This window comes from Puma concolor, chromosome C1, assembly GCF_028749965.1.
Source record: "Puma concolor isolate L17-30 chromosome C1, mPumCon1.1.hap2, whole genome shotgun sequence".
Lineage (NCBI taxonomy): Eukaryota > Metazoa > Chordata > Mammalia > Carnivora > Felidae > Puma > Puma concolor.
The window spans coordinates 192842625-192862298 of NC_141674.1; the positions used below are offsets into that span (position 1 = coordinate 192842625).

Below are 19674 nucleotides of genomic sequence, written 5' to 3' on the forward strand. Positions count from 1 at the left end.
TCTAACCTCTAGGACCCAAGGTAATGTTTATGTTGGGGAAGTGAAACCTGCTGATTAAGACTCAAAGCTCCCGGGAAGGCTGGCTGAAGGCTTGCAGCTATGACCACAGACATGGTTGTGAGTGAGCACGCGTGTCTGGGTCCATGACTGACAAGCACGGGGGCTAAGTGCTCTGCTTCTGTAAGAGAATAAACAAACCGGGGCACATGTGCTTCCTTGAGGTTGTGTTTACCGTGAGGCTTTACAGTCCAGTCATGTTCTCTTGTAAAAAATATATAAATAAAATATCATCGGAGCCGCAGTGCTCATTTAGCCAAAATAAACACAGGGCTTAGTGACTTGAAGGTAAGCGTCTCCAGCGCTCTCACGATGGGCTGATCTGGGGCGTTAAGCAAAAGCAGCACACAGGGGGTGTGCATTGGCCCATGAGTGTTGTCTCTGGAGGTAACGAGCACTTTGGAAGAAGGAAGCCGAGTCTTGGGGGGCAGAGACTGGGCCAAGGAACCTAGAGTCAAGAGCAGGATTGAAACTGAACATGGACAGTTTCTATCACATTGTCAAGCTGTACATGGCACTCAGAGTCGGTAGCCGGATGAACCCAGGACCGGTCTTCTTTTGGGCCAAGACCCCTCTGGCCTCAGCATGCAATCTGTGTTTTGACTCAAGCAAAGCCTTCCACTGGCTAAAGGAAGGAGGACCATCTGCCCTGCCTAACCTGGTGACTGGTGCACTGCTCCTCTCCTGGTCAGGGCACCGCTGGCCCTGGTGGGAGCCTGGGTGTCCTGGGATTAAATTGGCCTTTTCTCTCAAAAAGGGGAACAAAGAGAACTCAGGTTTGGGCAGGCAGGATGCAGAGAGTTGGTGGTTCAACGCTAATAACCATAGATGGTTACATTGTTAGTGTGGTTGGTTTTTTTTTTTTTTTTGAATCTGGGTTATTTTTCTTTTCCATTATAAATTAACCATGTGACAGACGCAATCTCATTCTTTGGGAGAGCCCAGCGTGGACTAGGCCAATCTTTAAGGAAATGCAATAGAAGTGGCCTCTGGGCTGGGTCTTGTTAGGTACTCTTGATCTGTTATGTTGGCAAGTGTCTTTCATTTTTCTGCCTCTTACTCATTTCTCGCCATGAAACATTTTTTTTATTCCAATCACCTTGTGTTTTCTGCTTCGTGTGTATACTTTGATTGTAAACCAGGGTATGAGTCAGTAATGAAGAGAAACAAGCCATAGAGGGAAGGAACAAGGAAAAGAGAACGTGAATAAGCTGCGTTGTCATGTGATTTGTAAAAAGACTTTTGTTGTTGTTGTTATGAGTCACGTCTTAAACAATGTAGCCCGGGTGGGTGTGCATTTTTTTTCTTTCTTTCTTTCTTTCTTTTTTTTTTTTAAGCATCGGCTATAAGCAAAGTGCCGTCATGTATCTTTTTCTAGAACGTGAGCTTTAACAAATGAAAACCCGTACAAAGGAAAAGGACAAAAACTCCGAAAAGTGGTATAATTAAGGTGATGGATTATTTCCCCTTAACCAATACTTTCTTTTTTCCATAAAAGAAAAAAGGATAATAAAGAAGCCAGTAAAAATGTGGAGGGCGCATGATCAGAGCTCTGTAGCTGTTGACCAAGTAGTTATTTTTAGGAGCTCACAGTAGATGCAAGAGGTTTTGTTCATGTTAGAGGCTGAGGACTTTGAACAACGCAGGAGCAGGGACACCGGGTCTGGTACCCTACCCATTAGAGGCCCGTGGAAATCCCAGGCACGGGGGCTCTCAGGGAAGGTGGTTGTTACAGTAAAGGATTCAGAAGCACTGGGTCTGCCACTGATGGATGCTAAAAGGGACATCAGTGTCTCTTGCTAACTAACAGCTATGAGCTTGGGCTCTCAGACCTGTTCTGAGAGCCATGGGTCTCGCTCAGGGTTCACTTTCTGCAGCCCTGCTCAATTACACCAGGAGAAAGTGAACATCTCAGTCAGTCTCCTGGGCACAGAGAGGAGTAGTCTTAAGAAAGACCCATTCCCAGGTAGTGACAGAGCTGGCCGGGGTGCGCCTCACGTTTTAAGTTCTGTTTGTGTGGTGCCAGCTGGTCCAAACTAATTTGGACCAATTCCCACCCCCTCTCCCTTTTTATCCCCCCCCCCCTTATTCCCCACTGGCCGTCTCCCAGAGGCATTGCCCATCAGTGCAGCGTCCCCCCATCCCAGGGCGCAGGACCTGGGGTTGGCCCCCCCAGTGCCCTCTCTCCTTGGCTTCCCCTTGAGCTCTTCTCTCCTAGAAGCACTTCCAAGAGGCAGTGAGGGTTACATGGCTGAAAGGCAGAGAAGCATTCCGACGCCCTGCCAGGGTTCCGGAAAGGCGGCTGTGGTGTGCGATTCCTTCTCCTTGGCCCCCCTCCCCTTACGTCTCCAGCTGCCGGATTGAGGCTAGGTGTTGCTGAGCGAGGAAGCATGGAGATCAGATGTGCGTAAACCGCATAACTGCTTGGCTGCCACAGCTTGCCTAAGGGGACACTGAGGCATTCTTTGTGAGGTTTGCTTGTGCAAGCTGCCTCCCCCCCGTCACAGAGGCCCGACACGCCCCTCCTCGCAAGCTCGCCATTCATCTAAACAGCTGCCAACGTCAGTTTCCCTAAGGGGTGAAGGACATTTTTTTCACCGACGCCTCCTCTCTCCAGGAAGAGAGTGCCACCAGAGAGAAGTGTCCGAAACTCCAGCCAGCCACAGCTCTGAATTCAGAGGCATTTGGGATAGATGTGGGGGGATCAGTGCAGCTTCTGCGAGCCTAGTGGCACCCTTCCAAGGCCCCTCTGGACACTGCTTGTAAGGCCAATTAAAGAGTCATTTCTCAGGGAGATGTTGTACTTTTACAATCTTCTTCCGAACAGGCCAGGGGACGTGGCCGCGTTCGTCTACTGTCTTTCGTAAACTTCTCCAGAGGCGCCAACCTTTTTCGTTTGTTTGTCTAATCTCACAAATTCAACAAGCCTTTTTGTCTGAAATACTCCTTCGCCTGCACCTCATTTCCAAGCTGTGCAGCTAGGACGTGGCCGACAGGCCAAGTCTCCCCACAGCGAGGCCACCTCTTACTTGCAGCGAGCCTCGATCCCTTCCTCTGGGAGAGATGGCCCGCCCGGCACCGGGGTCTTTCAGAGCATTTCTTTTGGAAACCTGGGTGACTCCTCCAGGTCCAGAGGACATGGGGTAAACTTGGCTGTAGGACGTGCTTTCTCTATACAGTGGTTCAGCGAGAACTTGACCGGGATGGTCCTCAGACAGGTTCAGACGGAGGCTGGAGGCAGAAAGAGAGAGGGTGACTTCCTGTCCCATCCCAGCTTGGTTAGAACGGGGGTCTGCACGCTTCTTCTGGAAAAGGACAGAGAGCGTGTCGGGCTTTATAAGACTCTGGGTCGCAAGTACTCAGCTCTGCCGCTGTAGCACAGAAGCAGCCGTAAGCAATATGTGAGGAGGGTGGCTGTGTTCCAGAATGGACAAAACTGGGCAGCGGGCCAGAGCGGTCATCCGACCCCGGGGCCCTGGCACAGGCTGGGGATTGGGTGCACGTGCTTCTGGTCCTGACGCTGCTACTTTCCAACGGCGTGAGCTTCCTGAGGGCTCCAAGCCATCGCTAGGGTTTTGCTCTGTGCTGCGCTGCCCTCTTCCTCGATGTTCCTCCAGGTAAAACCAGGAGGAAATCACTCATCCTCTCAGATTTCTCGGGTCTCCCGTGCGAGGGTCACGAGGAGCAAACAGGGTGATTCGTGTGAAGCCTGTCGCCCTATATCCTTCCCATGGAAAGTGACCGCTCGTTGTACCTGTTGTTATGGCCACATTTCCCAGGGGTTTATTAATTCAGTGACCCTGTGTGCACGAGAGGAATGGAAGGAGCAATACCTGGGTGTCTTCTTTTCCCTCAGTCTCCTCCTATGCATGGCTTCTTAGAATTTATGGTTTGCCAGAATTCAAATTCTTATGCCTTTGCATTGCCCCTTTCTCCAGGGGGCCCAGAACTTCTACAGATGGAAGCCTGCTCAACCTTGCAAATACACTTGAAATTATTGACTATTTAAATATCTGTTTCTCATTATCTCACACAATGAGAAAACTTTGTGGGGAATTAGAGGATGGTAATTAAAGAAAAATAGTTCAAGAGGTGAAGGCATTTTCCAATTGGGTAAAAAAGGGGGGGGGGAGGGATGTGAATAAGTGATAGACTGCAATCAAAAGGAACATTCCAGTCCAGCACATTGCTAGCTCTAGACAAGGCTGAGGTCTTACCCACCCTCCTTCTCCCATATCGGGGAACCAGCCCAGGCTCCTTTGTTACAAAGCAACGGCCCAGCCACCCCATATGACTGAGGGGATAAGTGGGGCCAAAACAGAGGCACTCACAAACCTGGGCACCTGGTGCAAGTGACATCTATCTGAGGGGGGTACCTTTTGTGCAACTTCACCTAAGAGGCACAAAATGAGCCAGCAAAATTGCTAGCACCAAGAATAACTGTTATGTGAAGTACCAGTGGGTCGTTAATGTTTTCCCGGGAATCTGGATGTTGTTTCAAATACATTCTCCCATCCATCCATCCATCCATCCATCCATCCATCCATCCATCCCTCTGACATCCATTGGATTGCTGCTATTGTCTGGGAAGGCTCTTTGGAAGGGCATGTAACCCCTGTTGATCTATCACCTTTCTTTTCTCTGTCTGGCATAGTATATAGCCTTAGTATATAGCCCCTGAAGGCTGCCACAAAGCCAGATTCCAAACCAGCAATCCGCCTGCCTGTGGGAGTTAAGTCTCTTCAGCTGGAGAATGTTCTGAGAAACTCTGGCCCCAACTGTGCGTCACCCAAAATTGCCTGTGGGGGGAGGAGAGAAGAATTGGTAGGTGGATGCTCTCTTTTCTAACCCCCTTCATATTAAAAGCACAAACTCACGTAGCACGCTTCCTCATTTCTCAAAACAAATGTCCAAGGAAAATGTTTAAGGAGCTGACATACTGTCCATCACTGTCCATAAGATGGCTTTTGTCACGAAAATTTTCTTCATGTTGATAACTTGGGGGAGGGGAGCATTGGTAGGAAAGGGGAAGGGGTCCCATACCTAAAGTGGAGTGTGTCTTCCAAAGCAGAACAGAACTCTGAGACCAGGGGTCTCGCTGTGACTCTGAACGTGTAACCCGTGTATTGCGATCTCCCCTTCTTGTGGGCCCTGACATCCTCCCCGCCGTGGCCCAATGTTGTCTCTATCACAAGAAACACTTCAGAAGTAGCACTGAGGCCCAGCCCTAGCACTCTGAGCCCTGGCGGGGGGGGGGGGGGGGGGGGTTACTTAATGTTGAAAACCAGCATTTTGACTGAAGGAAAGCAAGCCTTTGAACTGAAACTATGTGGACCATTTTTGGCTTGACAAAAATTTGTGCTGCTCCCTTTGTGGTGTATGATCAGGTGCTTCAGGTGGGGGGTGAATCCCTGTGGATGTATTACCTTCCTTTCTTCTCATTAGAGGAGGGCTCTCACTGTGGCACCAAATCGAAATCAGAAGCAAACCCAAGGATGCCCTTTGGGAAGAGGGGGTTGGCACTGGGGAACTTCAGCCCGTCCCCATGCACTTTGTTGTTTCTCGTGCATTCTTCTGAGCCCACATGAAAATCCAACGGCAGGGTGGTTGCCAGGCAGCAGATACTCTTAGTGACCTGAATAATGAGTTGCCACCAGTTCACTGTGACTCAAAAGCTGGCCATTTTCAAGGAGCTGTTTTCAGCGCCTTGCTTTCTCTTTCCGTTTCTACGCGTAATTTTCAATATGGTCACGAAGATTGACAGAGAGAGAGAGAGAGAGAGAGAGGGAAAGGGAGGGGAGGCAGAAGGGGGAGAGGGAGATAAAGAGCTTTCTCAGCTACAGAAATGAAATTATTAAAAGACAGAAGTGATTTGGGAATAAAGGAAAATAGAGGAGGTGATAACAAAGGGGACGAGGTAGAACGGGGACGGTGGGGCTCTGGACGTGGCTGCCAGTGTATATGCTGTGTGACACATCCTTGTCAAAGCTCTTCCGATACTGCACCCTCCTGGTGGCCCGAGAGGCACCAACAAACCCTGCACTTTAGCAGAAGGGGATCCCTAAAACTAGAGGAACCAGTGATTAAAGGCTGGGCAGGCGGACAGGCTCTAGAAGATAGTTCCAGCAAAATGCTCTCATTTTGCTTCCACTTCTGAGACACATCAGAAGGTCTGACCCACCCCCCAGCTACTCCCCCAAATCAAGAGAGGTGTTGTGGTGTTCAGGCTGAGGAGTTGGCCAACACTGACCCACAGATAGGAGGCTTCGCCTCAGAAGCCCTTCAGTCAAGAGCATTTGTGGAGCGCTTTCTTTGTCCATCCCCTGAGGGAGACATCAACAGGAGAGGGACTTCTTCCACTTGAGGGTCTCCAAGCCTCGTGGGGGTGGGGGTGGGGGGGGGCGGGGGGGCATGAAAATCTAAATGCACCCTGGCTGCATCTTGAGTAGAGATACACCCACAGTGTGGGAACAAGGATGGATGAAGAAGGCAGCGGCCCCTCCCAGCCGTGCGTCCCCCTGGGGGATCCCAGGGACAGAGAGGATGGGTCTTTCTGGCCACCACCACTTGATGGAAGCAGCTAGGGATGGAAGCTTTCACAGGTTAAGCATACATCATTTTTCAGAAGTAAAGATCATGTCTGGTTTTGGCAAGCTCCAAAGCTCCTAGTCCCATTCTGGGCCAGATTCTCATCTGATGTAAATCTTCGGGAGAATCAAGTTGTAGCACTGTTTTGCATCAAGTGGGACTCTGGCCAGTCTTTCCCCAGAGTTTCCCTGGGCTTAAATCTGCTATATCGTCTCCATGGCAACCAGAGGCTGGCCAGCGAATGTGGTTGCCTTCGAAATCCTCTGCTAGCTTCTCTTTCCCTCCTCTGTCTTTTCTGAGATTAAGAATGATCTCCCTCCCTTGGCTCTCACTTACTCACTCTCTCTCTTAACATACCCATATCATGTGTGCCTACATTTTTTTTTCTGTTGCAACGTCTTTCCAATCAGCTTTCAAAATCCTCCATCCAATTAAAAAAAAAAAAAAAATGAAGATGCGTTAGTCATGGCTTGACAGTGATAACTGGCCTGTTTAGACAAGACCAGGCTGATTTCGATGGGCATGGAAGCCTTGGCAAGCCAAAGTGGAATTCACCTTTAAGTCTAGCCAGCCTAATTAATACATTTGTTTACGAATGCTGGCCAACCGGACCAAATACTCTATTTCCACCCCTTCCGAGAATCAGCCTGCCGGAATCCCGGAAGTCGTTCCAGCATCATTTACTTGCTTGTGCGCATCCGTGGGTGTCCGTACGCGTGTGAATTATGACGCTTCTGTCTACGGTAGGGTAACTGCGGTTTAACAGAAAGAAGGAAAGAGCCTTGTAATCATATAGCTCTTGGTTGAATCCCATATTTACCATCACTTGCTGTATAACCCCCGTCACTTAGCCTCTCTGAGCCTCTGTTTAGACCTCCATCTGTGAAATGGGCCCGACAGTGCCTATCTCATCAGGTTGCGAGTAGGAAATGATGTCAGTCGTTTAACAGTGCTTGTCACGAGCGAAGTACTCAGTACCGTCTTATTCCCCTGCCCCTTCCCTATCCGCTCCAAAGCATGTATGTGTTTTCCTTTTTCTTTTTTTTTTTTTTTTTTTTTTTTTTAATTAATTTTTGGAGTAGTCTGCATGCTCTCAGCCTAGCAACACTCTTCTGTGTCTCTCCACCAGGGGGCACCCTCCTACCAGGGACCGAGCCCACAGTGGACACGGTGCCCGTGCAGCCCATCCCAGCCTACTGGTATTACGTAATGGCCGCCGGGGGCGCCGTGCTGGTGCTCGTCTCCGTCGCGCTGGCCCTGGTGCTCCACTACCACCGGTTCCGCTATGCGGCCAAGAAGACCGATCACTCCATCACCTACAAAACCTCCCACTACACCAACGGGGCCCCTCTGGCGGTGGAGCCCACCCTAACCATTAAACTAGAGCAAGACCGCGGCTCGCACTGCTGAGGGCCGAAGCCAAGGACGGCACCCAAAACAAACGAGAAAGACTACCAACACGTTGCCTCGATTTTGCACTTTTTTCTCCTCGCCTAGTCTCTGTGTGGACTCTCAAGACATCTCTGTCTGTCTCTCCTCTCTCTCTCTCTCTCTCTCTCTCTCTCTCTGGGGGCCCAAACCCTGTGTGCTTTTATTCATCCTGACCATTGTCCTTGGGTTCTCTCTCTCTTGGTTTGTTTTTATCCTTTGTTGATTCCAAACCAACCACCCCCACCTCTAATGCTGCATCTTGGAATATGAGAAGAGATACGCCCCTCAGCACTTCACAACTGAAGGCTCAGCTGGTTTTCTTTCAGAGACTGGTTCCCTGTTTCTTCCCCTTGCCTTATCCCATACCTCCTCCCGGTGGGCAGTGTGCCAGGAGACCGGAGAGGAAACCTGGATCTGTGTGTTTGTACATAGTATATACATGTGCGTGTGAATCGCTCTGTGTCGGGTGTGTGTGTATGTGTGTGTGTGTGGACGTGAGAGAGAGACTGGTTCATTGTGGGGCTGGGGGGTAGTGTGTGTGGATGTGTTCAGAGAGGACCCCCTTTAACCCTTGTGTTACTTCTCCGGGGGTACATTCTCCAAAAAAAAAATAATATGCTGTACTAGTTTTGTTTACTTGGAGAAGAGATTGAAGCTTTTTGTTGCCTTATCTAGCTCTGGCTGGGTTTCTGTTGGCTACCACTGTCCTCTCCAGGTACCTAAAAAAACTCGAGGCCGCATGAAATGAAATGTGGCCCCTCCCATCCCTATCCCATTCCCGATCCACCTGACCCAAGAGGAAAGTTCCCCCAGCGCACTCAGACATGACCCCTTGTCATGTCTCCTGGAGTCTTGGAAGTAGCAAGATGGCAGCCATTGGGTGCGTGCAGAATCATCTCTACTTCCAGCCCTGAAGCAAATCTGTCTCGTGTTGCCTTATGAAAGGGAAGCTCATAATGAATGTGTAGCTTTTATCAGTTAAGTCCAATCTTGGAATACGTCATAAAGAATAACAAGTCTGAGACTGGCTTAGGAAACGCAGTAGCCTGTTTAAGGTGGGAGCGAGAGGTGGAGGAGAGCAGGGAGGACTGAATGCGGTCTTTTCAAAGTCTCCTCACTTGGGGGGTTTACTGTGCCCGACTTGGGATGGAGTTGAGTAAGAAGCTTAAAAATTGTAATCTTTGGTATTCTATTGGTCATTGTAATAGCATTTGTAAAATATGGGGGGAAAGGGATCGTTTGCTTTCCTTTCGTGGTGTTAATGTGTGCCTGAATCTACAGCCACTAAAACATAAGACTGTTCACCTGACTTATTTAAATATTCTGAGGATATTCAGAAGTAACCATTTTTTTTAAATGTCAACTGCCAACCCTTAAAATGCTACCCCTTAAAGCATTCGTAGCATCTGGCAAATACACCTTCTTAGGCTGGCCTGGCATTTCCAGATGTTGCTGCATCAGGAGAGGGTATAATGAAGATAAATCTGTTGCTGCCCGTGTGTCCTCTCTCAGCAACGCAGGGAGAGGGATGTTAGAGATAAATTGCCTAATGATATTGTACAAAGGATAGATTCAATAATGAAGTCAATTTCATTGATAGAAAATGCGTATTTTAACGAGACGCTCAGTGACTTGGGGCTCAGCCTTGGGGGTGTTGATTTCTCCGTTTCCTGCTAGGAATCCACCAGGGAAGTGTGAGGTTCTCTCCAAAGATGGTTGCCTGGGCTGAAAGCCTCCAGGTACCTTCTGAGAACAAAATATTAATTTTTTTTTTTTGGCTGCTTGGGAGAGAGAGACTTTTAGCATTCTTTCAGAATATATTCGCAGGTCCCTCCAAACACACGCTCACTTTCGCATCTGGTTTGTTTCATCCTTCTGAAAGAAAGGTGCTCTCCCACTCTTATTCTATTTCAAAGAGCTACTCTGGCTCAACCACAGAAGCTCTGCCAAGAAAAGAAAAGATGAAAGGCTAGAGCATGAGCTACCTTGAGATTTCAAGTGTCCTACCCCAGCTGAAGATGGAAAACAAAGCTGCGAGAGGGAGGAGGGGCACAAGCCCAACATACCGTGTGATGAATTCCATGCCAGTCACTACGGGCTTTTTATCTCAGGTGTCCACATCCAGCTGTGCACTTGGGGCCAGGCATTCCCTCGAAATGATTGACATCCCTGTAGGCACCCCGTGGAGGTATGGTGTCAGGAAATTACACCTGGAAAATCCAGCCAGTGTATCAACTGTGTGAGTTACTTACTATCCACCCTTGAGGATTTCCCTTCTTTACAAGAAGATGACAACAACTTTGTGCATTTGCTGTGTCTTTATCTGGTGCCCCATGTGGCATCATCTTTATGTACATGCCATAGTTGAGAATATGAGACTGCTCAAATCTTTGTGAATCCCATGATGAACTTCAGCTGGGGATGTCACACTTTCTCCTTCTCTCTCTTTCTCTCTCTCTCTCTCTCTCTCTCTTCCTCTGGCCCAGCAACTTTCATAGTATTATCTAGGTACTATGCTAAAAGGGCAGCTGTTCTATAAAATCATGCTTTGCAGCTTTAGAAAGCAAAATTCTGTATTTCATGGAGGGAGGGAAGGATCACTCTCTTCTAAGAAAAATAGACTGGACAGGTGAATGCATGCATGCATGTGTTTAGAGTTGCTTCTCAGAAGACAAAAAGGTGATAGCAACTACTAAAATATAAATGAATGAATGAATGAATGAATGAAGAATTGAAGGTCTAGCTCGGGCTGGTAAAGTTTTTGCCTTAGTAGAGGTTTCATATTAACAGCTCCAGGAGGGCAACCCTTATCTCTGGGGTTTAAAAAAAAAAAAAATCCCTTCCTTGATATTATTCTAACAATTGCTCTCCCCTAATTGCTGGTGAAGGCAGAAAAAAGAAAAAAAATTATAGCATTGCCATTGACAAAACAGGACCCTGAAAATAAAGTGAAATTGTCTTTTCCCTCACCCCGCAGTTTTGGGATTAAAGCCAGAATAGGATAGGAAATCCAGTAATATTTCTGACGTTGATACCCCATCTTTAAAAAGATCTTGTCTTTAAACTAAAAATAGCAGGCAAGCAAACACCTAAATAATCGATAATTACCAAAGAAAAACAACAAAACAAGAAAACTTAAAGATTTTTACTTCCTATTCTTATCCCTCTTCCTATAACTGTGACATCTCTTGCATTGCTCAGTTGCCTGTGTGTCTAAATAACTTGTGGACATTGGAAACTATTTGAAAATGTATTGTGTGGAATGTAATAAAATGATGATATTTTTATACAAACATCTGGGTTTTTTTTTCCTGTTTGCCTATGAGAACAAAATTGAAATGTAGGCTTTGAACAAATTGATGTTTCCAAAGTTTGACCACTGCCTTCTGAGCTACAGGGCATTGCTGTGGGAGGTACGTGGGTTTTCTCCTTGAGGCTGGATGCCAGTTTTTTCTTCTTTTATTTTTATTACTGCTTGTTAGGAGTTTTATCCAATTTGTGCAGCTGAGCCAACTTTTATGATTGGTGTGGGATTTTGCAAAAGTTGCTAAGTGCTAAATTGCTCAGTGTGATTCCACAAAATTTCTCTTGATGGCAAATCCCTGGAGATTGGACTCTGCCTTTCATGGGGCCCCAGGGGGAATGGGACCAGTGGAGTTGAATCATGTACTTGGCTCTACAGAGACAGATAGCTTCCTTTGGAGAAGAAGCAGCAACATGATGCCCCTCGCCTACCAAATCATTTCTTCCATGGGGACATTGATCTCTTTAGGAGCACTTTCCCAGACAAAATGGGACCTTATGGCGTGTTCAAGGCTCCAAAATATTCCAGACTTCATTTTGGAGCAAGTAATGAAGATAATTATACGATGACTATGTACCTGGAACTGTCCAGCTAGAGCAGTTTATAAAAGGAATATTCCATAAAAACTTCGAGAGAGGCTTGGGGAAACTTACCCTAAAAGCCAAATCTTGTGGACACATATTTTTCTTTGGTTCTCCCGTTTGGGTCATTAGTGATTAGTTATATCAAATACATAAAATATTTCTATCAGTGGGGGATTGGCAGGGAAACGTAGGCAGTACAACGTGGCAGTGAAATGGTGGTCAAGAAGAAGTTGGGGAAGGATTTTCCACCACCCCCTACTCCTGGGGTGTATTAAGAGCATTCCATCAGCCCAGGAGACTTCCTCAGGGGTCCAAGAACCATCCTTAAAGGTTCTAAGAAAAGGGACTGTCCAGAGAGCCTATTTCCACCAGAGTCCTACTTTTCCCCTCTAAACCTAGATCCAGGAAGGAATACTTTTTACATCCGTAAAACCTGTCTAAGGGGTGCTAAAAGGAAATAGGATTTTGGTTTTCAGATCCTACAGGAATCTCTGTTAGTACAGATGGCTCAGTATAGATGTCACTCTCTGTCCTATGCCAGAGAATAGAGCAGAATGTCCATGATGAGAGCATTGTTTGTGCCTCTAATGACAAGTATAATTATCCATTTTGTGTAAATGATCTTTGGCTTTCCTTAAAGCCATTTGTTCCCATTAGTAAAGGATAAAATGAAAGCCTCTCAAAAGTATTTATTTCAGGCAAATACCCAGGCTCAGTCAACACTTCCCTGAGCTGGCCTGGGGCCAAATTTGCCAGACTAAATTAAACCAGCCATCACTTATGCTTCATTAGCGTTCCTGTTTTTAGAGCCATGGTTGAGAATTTCATCGTTGCTCTTCCTGCTTTGGTTCTAGTCCCAGGGCTAATTCTAGAAGCATTCTCTCTTCCCCAAAAGGGCAACGACTGTTAGGACTCTAATCTTAGGTGTCAAGTGCAGCACTGTTATCAGTGTGGTATTTCAGAACGAGCCCAAGCATAAATGTTACAGACATTGTGTTTCCATGGATCATAAATACCAGATGTCAAGGCCCCGTGTGTCTTCCTTGGCTCCCACCTGGCCCTTTATGATGGTTTAAATGTGTGTTCTTGCTGTTGAAGCAAGACAGCACCCTCCCAGTCCAGATAACCCAAGCCCAGCCGATCTGCTGCGGCACGGCGTCTGCGTCCTTCTTCACTGACTTTGCAGTTGTTTTGCACAAACATTGTGGCCTTTCTGTAATCTTTGGTGAAAAGAGCTTCATTTTTAAGTTGTGGTTTGTCCATGTTGTCAGCTACACATCTGAGCCAAGGTGTAGGTGCGGCTTGCTTTCGCTCTTTAATTGTGCACATCACTGGGGCTCTGCCAGCTGTCCTTTGCCTTTCGTCCCTTTCGGTGATGGCCCAAAGAAAACACAAAACCAATCCAACCAGAGAAAAAGGAGGGGAGAGAGGAACACCAGCTGATGGTCTCAGAGTCAGCAAAGAATCGCCTTATGTAAATAAATTAAAATCTAAGAATAGTGTACGACTTAATTAAGCCTGACATAGATCAGGTGCACTGGAGTATGTCTAGAGGTTAGATATAATCAGGAACCTACACCCTCAAAAGGCGTCAGGCCACATGCCTCAGCCAGAATACACTTGCAGTAACCGTGTGGAGGAGTCCGTTTGGCCCCAGACCTAAACACAGTAGAGATGCAAGATGTGAAGAATGGCCAAGGAACAAAACCCCTTTTAGCATAGTGTGGCTCAATGGAGAATCTAGGTGCTTGCGGGCAGCCAGCAGAAACCATTCCTCCTTCCCCCCACAGCCCAGTGGGCAGGAGACCCAGAATCATTCTACTCTAATCGTCCTTAGGCTTTGCCGTCACCGACCTCCAAGAGCCCAAAAAGACTAAATGCCCACAGGCACTGCACCAAGAAATAGGAAAGGCTGTTTGAAAAATCAGCAACTGACATTCTAGCATCACCCTGGGGGTGGAAGGGGGCAAACGTCTTGTTCTGGAGGCTTAGGACCAGAGTGGTCAGTGATCCTGAAAGAGGTTGTTGGGGGAAATTTTAGGATAATAACTGGCTGGATGTTTCTCTTGCTTTTTTTTTTTTTTTTTTTTAACTTACAAGTTATACACAACGACATCCTGGAAATGTGTACGTAATACGGAAGGAGCAGAAGTCCATTTCATTGCTAACCCGTCCCACTCTCTTCCCCAAAGAGAGTAATCACGAGAAACAGCTTGAGGTATATATTTCCAGGCCTTGTTTTAGACCTTTACAAACCTGTATGTCTGTGTCCAGTTTTGTGGTCTGTTTGGTTGGGATTCGGTTTCGTTTGCATAAATGGTATCACAACATTTGCTCCGTTGTCGGACAACTTTCTCCTTTTCGTTTCACAAAATCTTGACAATACGTCAGTACCCACTGCCAGATTACCCCATCGTGTTTAGCTCTTGCATGGCATTCCATATTGTACCCTAGTTTATTAACTGCTCCCCTACTGGTGGGCATTCAGGTTGCGTTTAATTCCACTTTTTTTTTTCTGTTATAAACAATACTGCAATGAACATCTTTGAGGCTGCATCTTTGCGCACATGTTTCTCTGCGATAGAACGAGTCGGCCAAATGGTGTGCCTCGCTTCATTTTACCAGATGCTTCAAGTGGCTGAGGTTAACCTTTTGCAGTGAACCTGTCCCTATTTGAGAGAGTCACAAACTAGTGGACGTCCTGGATTCTATCCCCTCCCACATTGCCACAGGCCACGTAATCTCTGGGGCTATCTCTCTCTCCTGGAGTGGGTGGAGCGCTTGTAAGAGAAGACTTTATATAGTTTTAGCTGAAGGGAATTTTAATTGCAGGGACTTTTTTTTTTTTTTTTTAACTGTCAATTTGTGGCGAATGTGGCCTGACTGTAAGTGGCAGCTCACCAGAGCTGTGGCAGCTGTGGTACAGGGGTTAATTCCATCCCTGGGTTCTGTAGGCAGAGCCCTGTTCTCCATGATTAATGAGTTCCACTTGGTCTCCTCAAAGAATGACTGCACTGTGCCTTGCTGTTATTTATTTATGTTTCCTACTAAAAAATTCATGTAAAAAACATCCTTTAAGGTCAGTGCACAGTATTGTGCTGCAGACTAAAATATTCCGGCAGCCGCGAGTAGGGCCCACGTGCCGACGGAAAGTCTCCAACCCTTGGGGCCTTAGGACCAAAGCGCCCGCCTCGGTCCCCAGGACAGCAGGCTTTCCGGGCCAAAAGGTGGCGTCGGGCTTTCTTCCGAGGAGGTCCAGGGCTGCTGGGACCCAAGGAAAGTGACCAGGAGGCGAGGTTGTTTTCTAGTGGGAGGTGTGTGTGCGTAGGCAAAGCTGCCGGCCCCAAGTGGCGAGCGGAAGAGAAGCCAAGGGGCCTGTTGGGTCAAAACACCTTTTCCTCCAAGAGCGTTCCCCTGACTTCTACTGTGCACTAAGACAAAGGGATCTTGGTAATGGGAGTTGGACTCCGAGCGTAACGGACAGTGTCTACCGCCATTTGTGGGCTTTGTGGGCTTTTTTCTCCGCCCTGCCAAAAACCCAGGATTTCTGCCTCTTGGGCATGGGGTTCAGGTGGATAATTGGGGGGAAGTTCAGGAAAGAAAGCAGCATGAGCATGACATATGGATGAGCTCGAATATGTCACTGCAAACACACCCACACGCGCGCGCGCACGCACACGCACAAGACTTGTTTTGTCTTCTGTGTGTAATTGTGCAAAACTGAACTCTTTAGAGATCATGAACTAACATACCCCTAAGCGAGGGCGCTGATCCAGAACCGGAATGGTAGTATACCAAGTCTTGGCTTTCGGCAGTAGAGCGTCCGTCGTCGGGCAGCAGGACTCATTAAGACGGGGCCTCGACTAGAGTTCTCTGACTTGCCAGAGAGCGGCCGGCTCCAGTAATGACGGCAGTGCAGACAAAGCTTTGAGCTGGAGGAGGCCTTGACCGAAGTCCTGTTCTCAGCCCGCCTGCTAGTTACTGAGGCTGCCTTTTAGCACAGGCCGTTAAAGAACCATTTCGTCCCTTTGTGTTTCCTTACCGCCACCGAGGGGCTGGGAGAAGGAGGCCCGCGTGGACTTCCCCGTCGCTTCTCCTGGGCAGTTCCCAACAGTTGGCACTGAGGCGGGAAGATGGGCCTTAGGACCGAGGCGGGGGCTGACATGGATGGTAAAAGCAGCCACCCAGAGCACCTCATTAGCCTCGGCCAACTGCAGACCGAGGGTGTAAGCTCAATAATGGCGTTCATAGGAAGTCCAGACCCACGACGCCGTCCTCTGTCTCGCTCTGCAGTTCGCCACGGGGCCTCCATCCCCTCCTCTTTCCCCAAGGAGGACCTGTCTCCACCCCTCTGCCTTTGTGCCAGATATCGTTCATCTTCAACTTCCAGCCTCCCCTTTCTGCACCAACCCCCTCTCCTAGTGGCCCCTTCTCCTCTCCTCTGTCATTCTCATACTGGCTCCCCCCCAACCCCTTCATCAAACTCTTTCCCAGAGAAGTTGGGGGGCGGATTCCCTCAAACGAAAGCTCAATTGGTTACTTTCCTCCAAGTAGTTGTGTTCTTACTAGAGACCAAATTATTCTCTTATGTTATAATTACAGTCCTGGGATAACAGCAAGCTTCTGGGGAAAATCACCTCTTGAGTGGGTAGAGACAGGTTCCTTTTCGGAACCCCAAACCTCTTACCACAGCGTTGTTCATTCTTGTGTTCTGAAGTAGAGCCCACCTTTTAAGTAGAGCAAGCTTACTTGGTGAGATACATAGGGCATTTTTTCAGGGCCTTACAGAACATGAGGGGAGGCTTTGACAAGACATCTCTTTTTCACAGTGGAAGCAAATGTGGTTTTGTTTCTTTGACGCCATTCTTTCACTCACCCAAGAGGTAGGAAACTACTCTACCTGAGTGGTGTTCCCATCATGCACACTTCCTGAGTATCAGGATTGGAGGAGAGAAGAAATGTCAAAGCCCACTGGGCGACCTCTCTGAAATGTGAACATGTGAGAATTTCCCTGAAATTTTAGGGTTTTCTCACCTTCATACTCTGAGAAGGTAGCCAACAAAAGAAGAATTTCTTTTTGTTCACGTATCTATTTCTTGTTGTTGACATATCTACTGATACTTATGAAGAAAATCTCTGATTTTTCAAAGACCTAGGGTGGAGGAGAGATTCCAGAATGTTCCTCCGTCATCATTGCTGGGTGTTTCCAACCTGCACAGTTCTGAATCCCATCTTTATAGCTAAATATTTCTCTGGCTGCGTTTTTCTTATTTTCACATCATCGTTGGGGCTCAGTGGAGCCATTCTGGCCTCAGCTGCTCATCCGCCTCCACACTTGAAAATATTATTAGGTCATTTCACAGCTTTCTCATTTGCAGTTGGTATTTCCAACCCTTTTTAGTGTTTCCATCTAGTTATTCAACTGAAAATAATAGAAAATAATGGCTAAATTCAAGTTCAGACTCCAGATATCTCAAACCTGTGCTTTCCAGCTCGAAACCATTTGAAAACTCCAAAAGATATTTTTTTCCATGACTTTGCATATATTTGGCTATAAGCCCAAGAGATAAAAACCCATGATAAAGGATCTTCTGGTGGTGTTTCTCAACTCAAGCCAAACCCAGCAAGGGATAAATGGCTCTCAAGTACCCTGACTCTCTAATGGAGGAGCTTGGCATAGCTTTCATCAACATCTGAACTTTTGGCTCCTGTAGCAACTGGGGATGAACAAACTGAATTAGGGAAATTAAGGTGGTGGGGTGGGGCGGGGGGGGGGCCTTCAGCCAAAACTAAATGTTAAACTGAATTAAACACTGCAAAAGGCCAAGAAATATCTCCTAGTCCTTCGTTATTTCTCATTTATTTCAGTCTCAGGGTTACATCTCCTGCTGGGATCAAAACGAAATGGCTGAGAGAATTTTCTAAAGACTACTCCCATCTGAACAGTCCGGTGATTTAGCTGGCTCAGGGGTTTCAAGAACTTGGAATCAAATTCAGCAAGGGTTCTAAGTAGCCAAGAGCTTATCCCACATAAATCACAGCCCCAAACTAGGTGTCGAAAATGTGGCTTACTCGCCTTAGCACTGATTTGTTCAATGACTTACTGCATTTTTCTACCCTCCTTCTTCAATTTCATTCTCTTTAAAATAGAAGCGGTGACACCCGTGCCTGTGAAAATGAATGATTTCAATGATTTTCTGGGTGTAAGAGACTCTTCAATCCTTGCTTTGAAGGCTGGTTGCACTTTGGTGGGTTAAGTGGCCACGTTAAGGTTGGTTTTATCAGCCTGGCTTCCGTTAAGGTGGAAGTTTAAAACTCGGGGCACAATTTACCCACTACTTTTTCAATTGCCAGTTCGCAGGGCTGATTTCTAAGGCAAATGAACCAGTATTGGAAACATGGGATCTCACAGCTTCCCTTTACCTGTCTGTTTCGTGGTCTTCTCTTTCCACACACACCTTAAGGCGGCTGACTTCAGGGAGCAACAACCTAGGAGAAGACAGACCTGGGGTGAAGACTGGGGTGGTGAGCAGAGTGGGGTTCTTTTCTACGGGAGTCACCTTGTCTACCTCAACCAGCAGCCTCTTGAGAGTGCCCTCATCAGAAGGGCCCTCAGACCTTTCTCATTTTCTTCCCGTAAGACGTGGAAGACTAGAGCAGGGAAGAACATGAGTGGTTACTTTCAGAGGAGCAAACTGAGACTCAGAGGGTCAATGACTCGCCCAGGCTTTCATACCCACGGTGGATAGCGGAACTCAGATGAGAAGTAGGCAACCTGTTCCCAGTGCAGTGCTCCTCCAAATCCCATGCTCCTTTCCTTCAGACAGTGAGCAGAGCTGACACCACATGGTTCCTAGAGGGTCTCTGCTACACCCTCTGGCTCACAGATCTGTCATCAGCTTCAACCAGGCTTCTTACTCCACTGCTCGGAGTTCACGTGGAAGGGACTCTTCAAAGAAAACCAGTGTATTTTGGTGTCCTGAGATGATCTCCATGCAAATGGCCCAGGAATGGACTGTCCTCAATGATTTATCTGAAAGTAGCCAGTGGTTTGGGGCAGGCTTTTCACTTCCCAGCAGTCTTGTGAAGCTCCTTTTATGATGCAGAAAGTAAACAGAACAACACCCGCGCTGATACACTCGCGGTAGACCACAGCATAGCAGTAGTGGTGAAAGGGAAGGTCAAAATTTTTCTACGAGTAATTGCAGAAAAGCAGTTTAACACCAAAGGATCTTAATTTAAGAGGGAAAAAAATGGAAGAAAATGAAGGAGAGAGGAAGATAGATAAAGTGGGGGGGGGGGTGCACGCGCACAGGCAGGTGCATGTAAGGTGGGGCAGGAGAGAATGGGAAGCCAAGACTGGGAGAGAGCATTCCTCTTTGACACGTAAATCATGCTTGGTGGGGAATCCCCCAGCTGCACGTTGAGTGTCTGGGGTGTTTCTCCTGCATAACATGTGTGGTCTGACACCGCCAGGCAGTGTTCCAGACCCCACAGGGGAAAACATAGCTCCTTAGAGTAGGTTCGGTTTATGACTGGGTATGGCCGTTAACCTTTTGTGCCATAGTGTTGCAATTTACTGACAAAGACACTTGAAAATACGTGACTCTCCTAGGGTGGAAGGAGTTCTGGAACAGTCAGTGAGTGTTTTAATTACTAGCCCCTCTGGGCCTCTTGCCCTGAAAAATCAGGACTATAGGAGATGGACTA

General features: G+C 47.4%; 1 protein-coding gene across 5 annotated transcripts in view; it reads left to right on the forward strand.

The window, feature by feature from the left end:
- Window positions 1–19674, forward strand: part of NRP2 (neuropilin 2) — a 116965-nt gene that overhangs the window by 87316 nt on the left and 9975 nt on the right. For 2 of the 5 annotated variants that reach the window (XM_086719415.1, XM_086719416.1), the window contains exon 16: window positions 7775–11369. The exons of the other annotated variants lie outside the window; for them this stretch is intronic. In XM_086719415.1, coding sequence (XP_086575541.1) covers window positions 7775–8055 — 281 coding nt within the window. In that variant the 3' untranslated portion in view covers window positions 8056–11369. Of the gene's footprint in view, window positions 1–7774; window positions 11370–19674 lie in introns of those variants that run through there. 5 annotated transcript variants of the gene reach the window in all.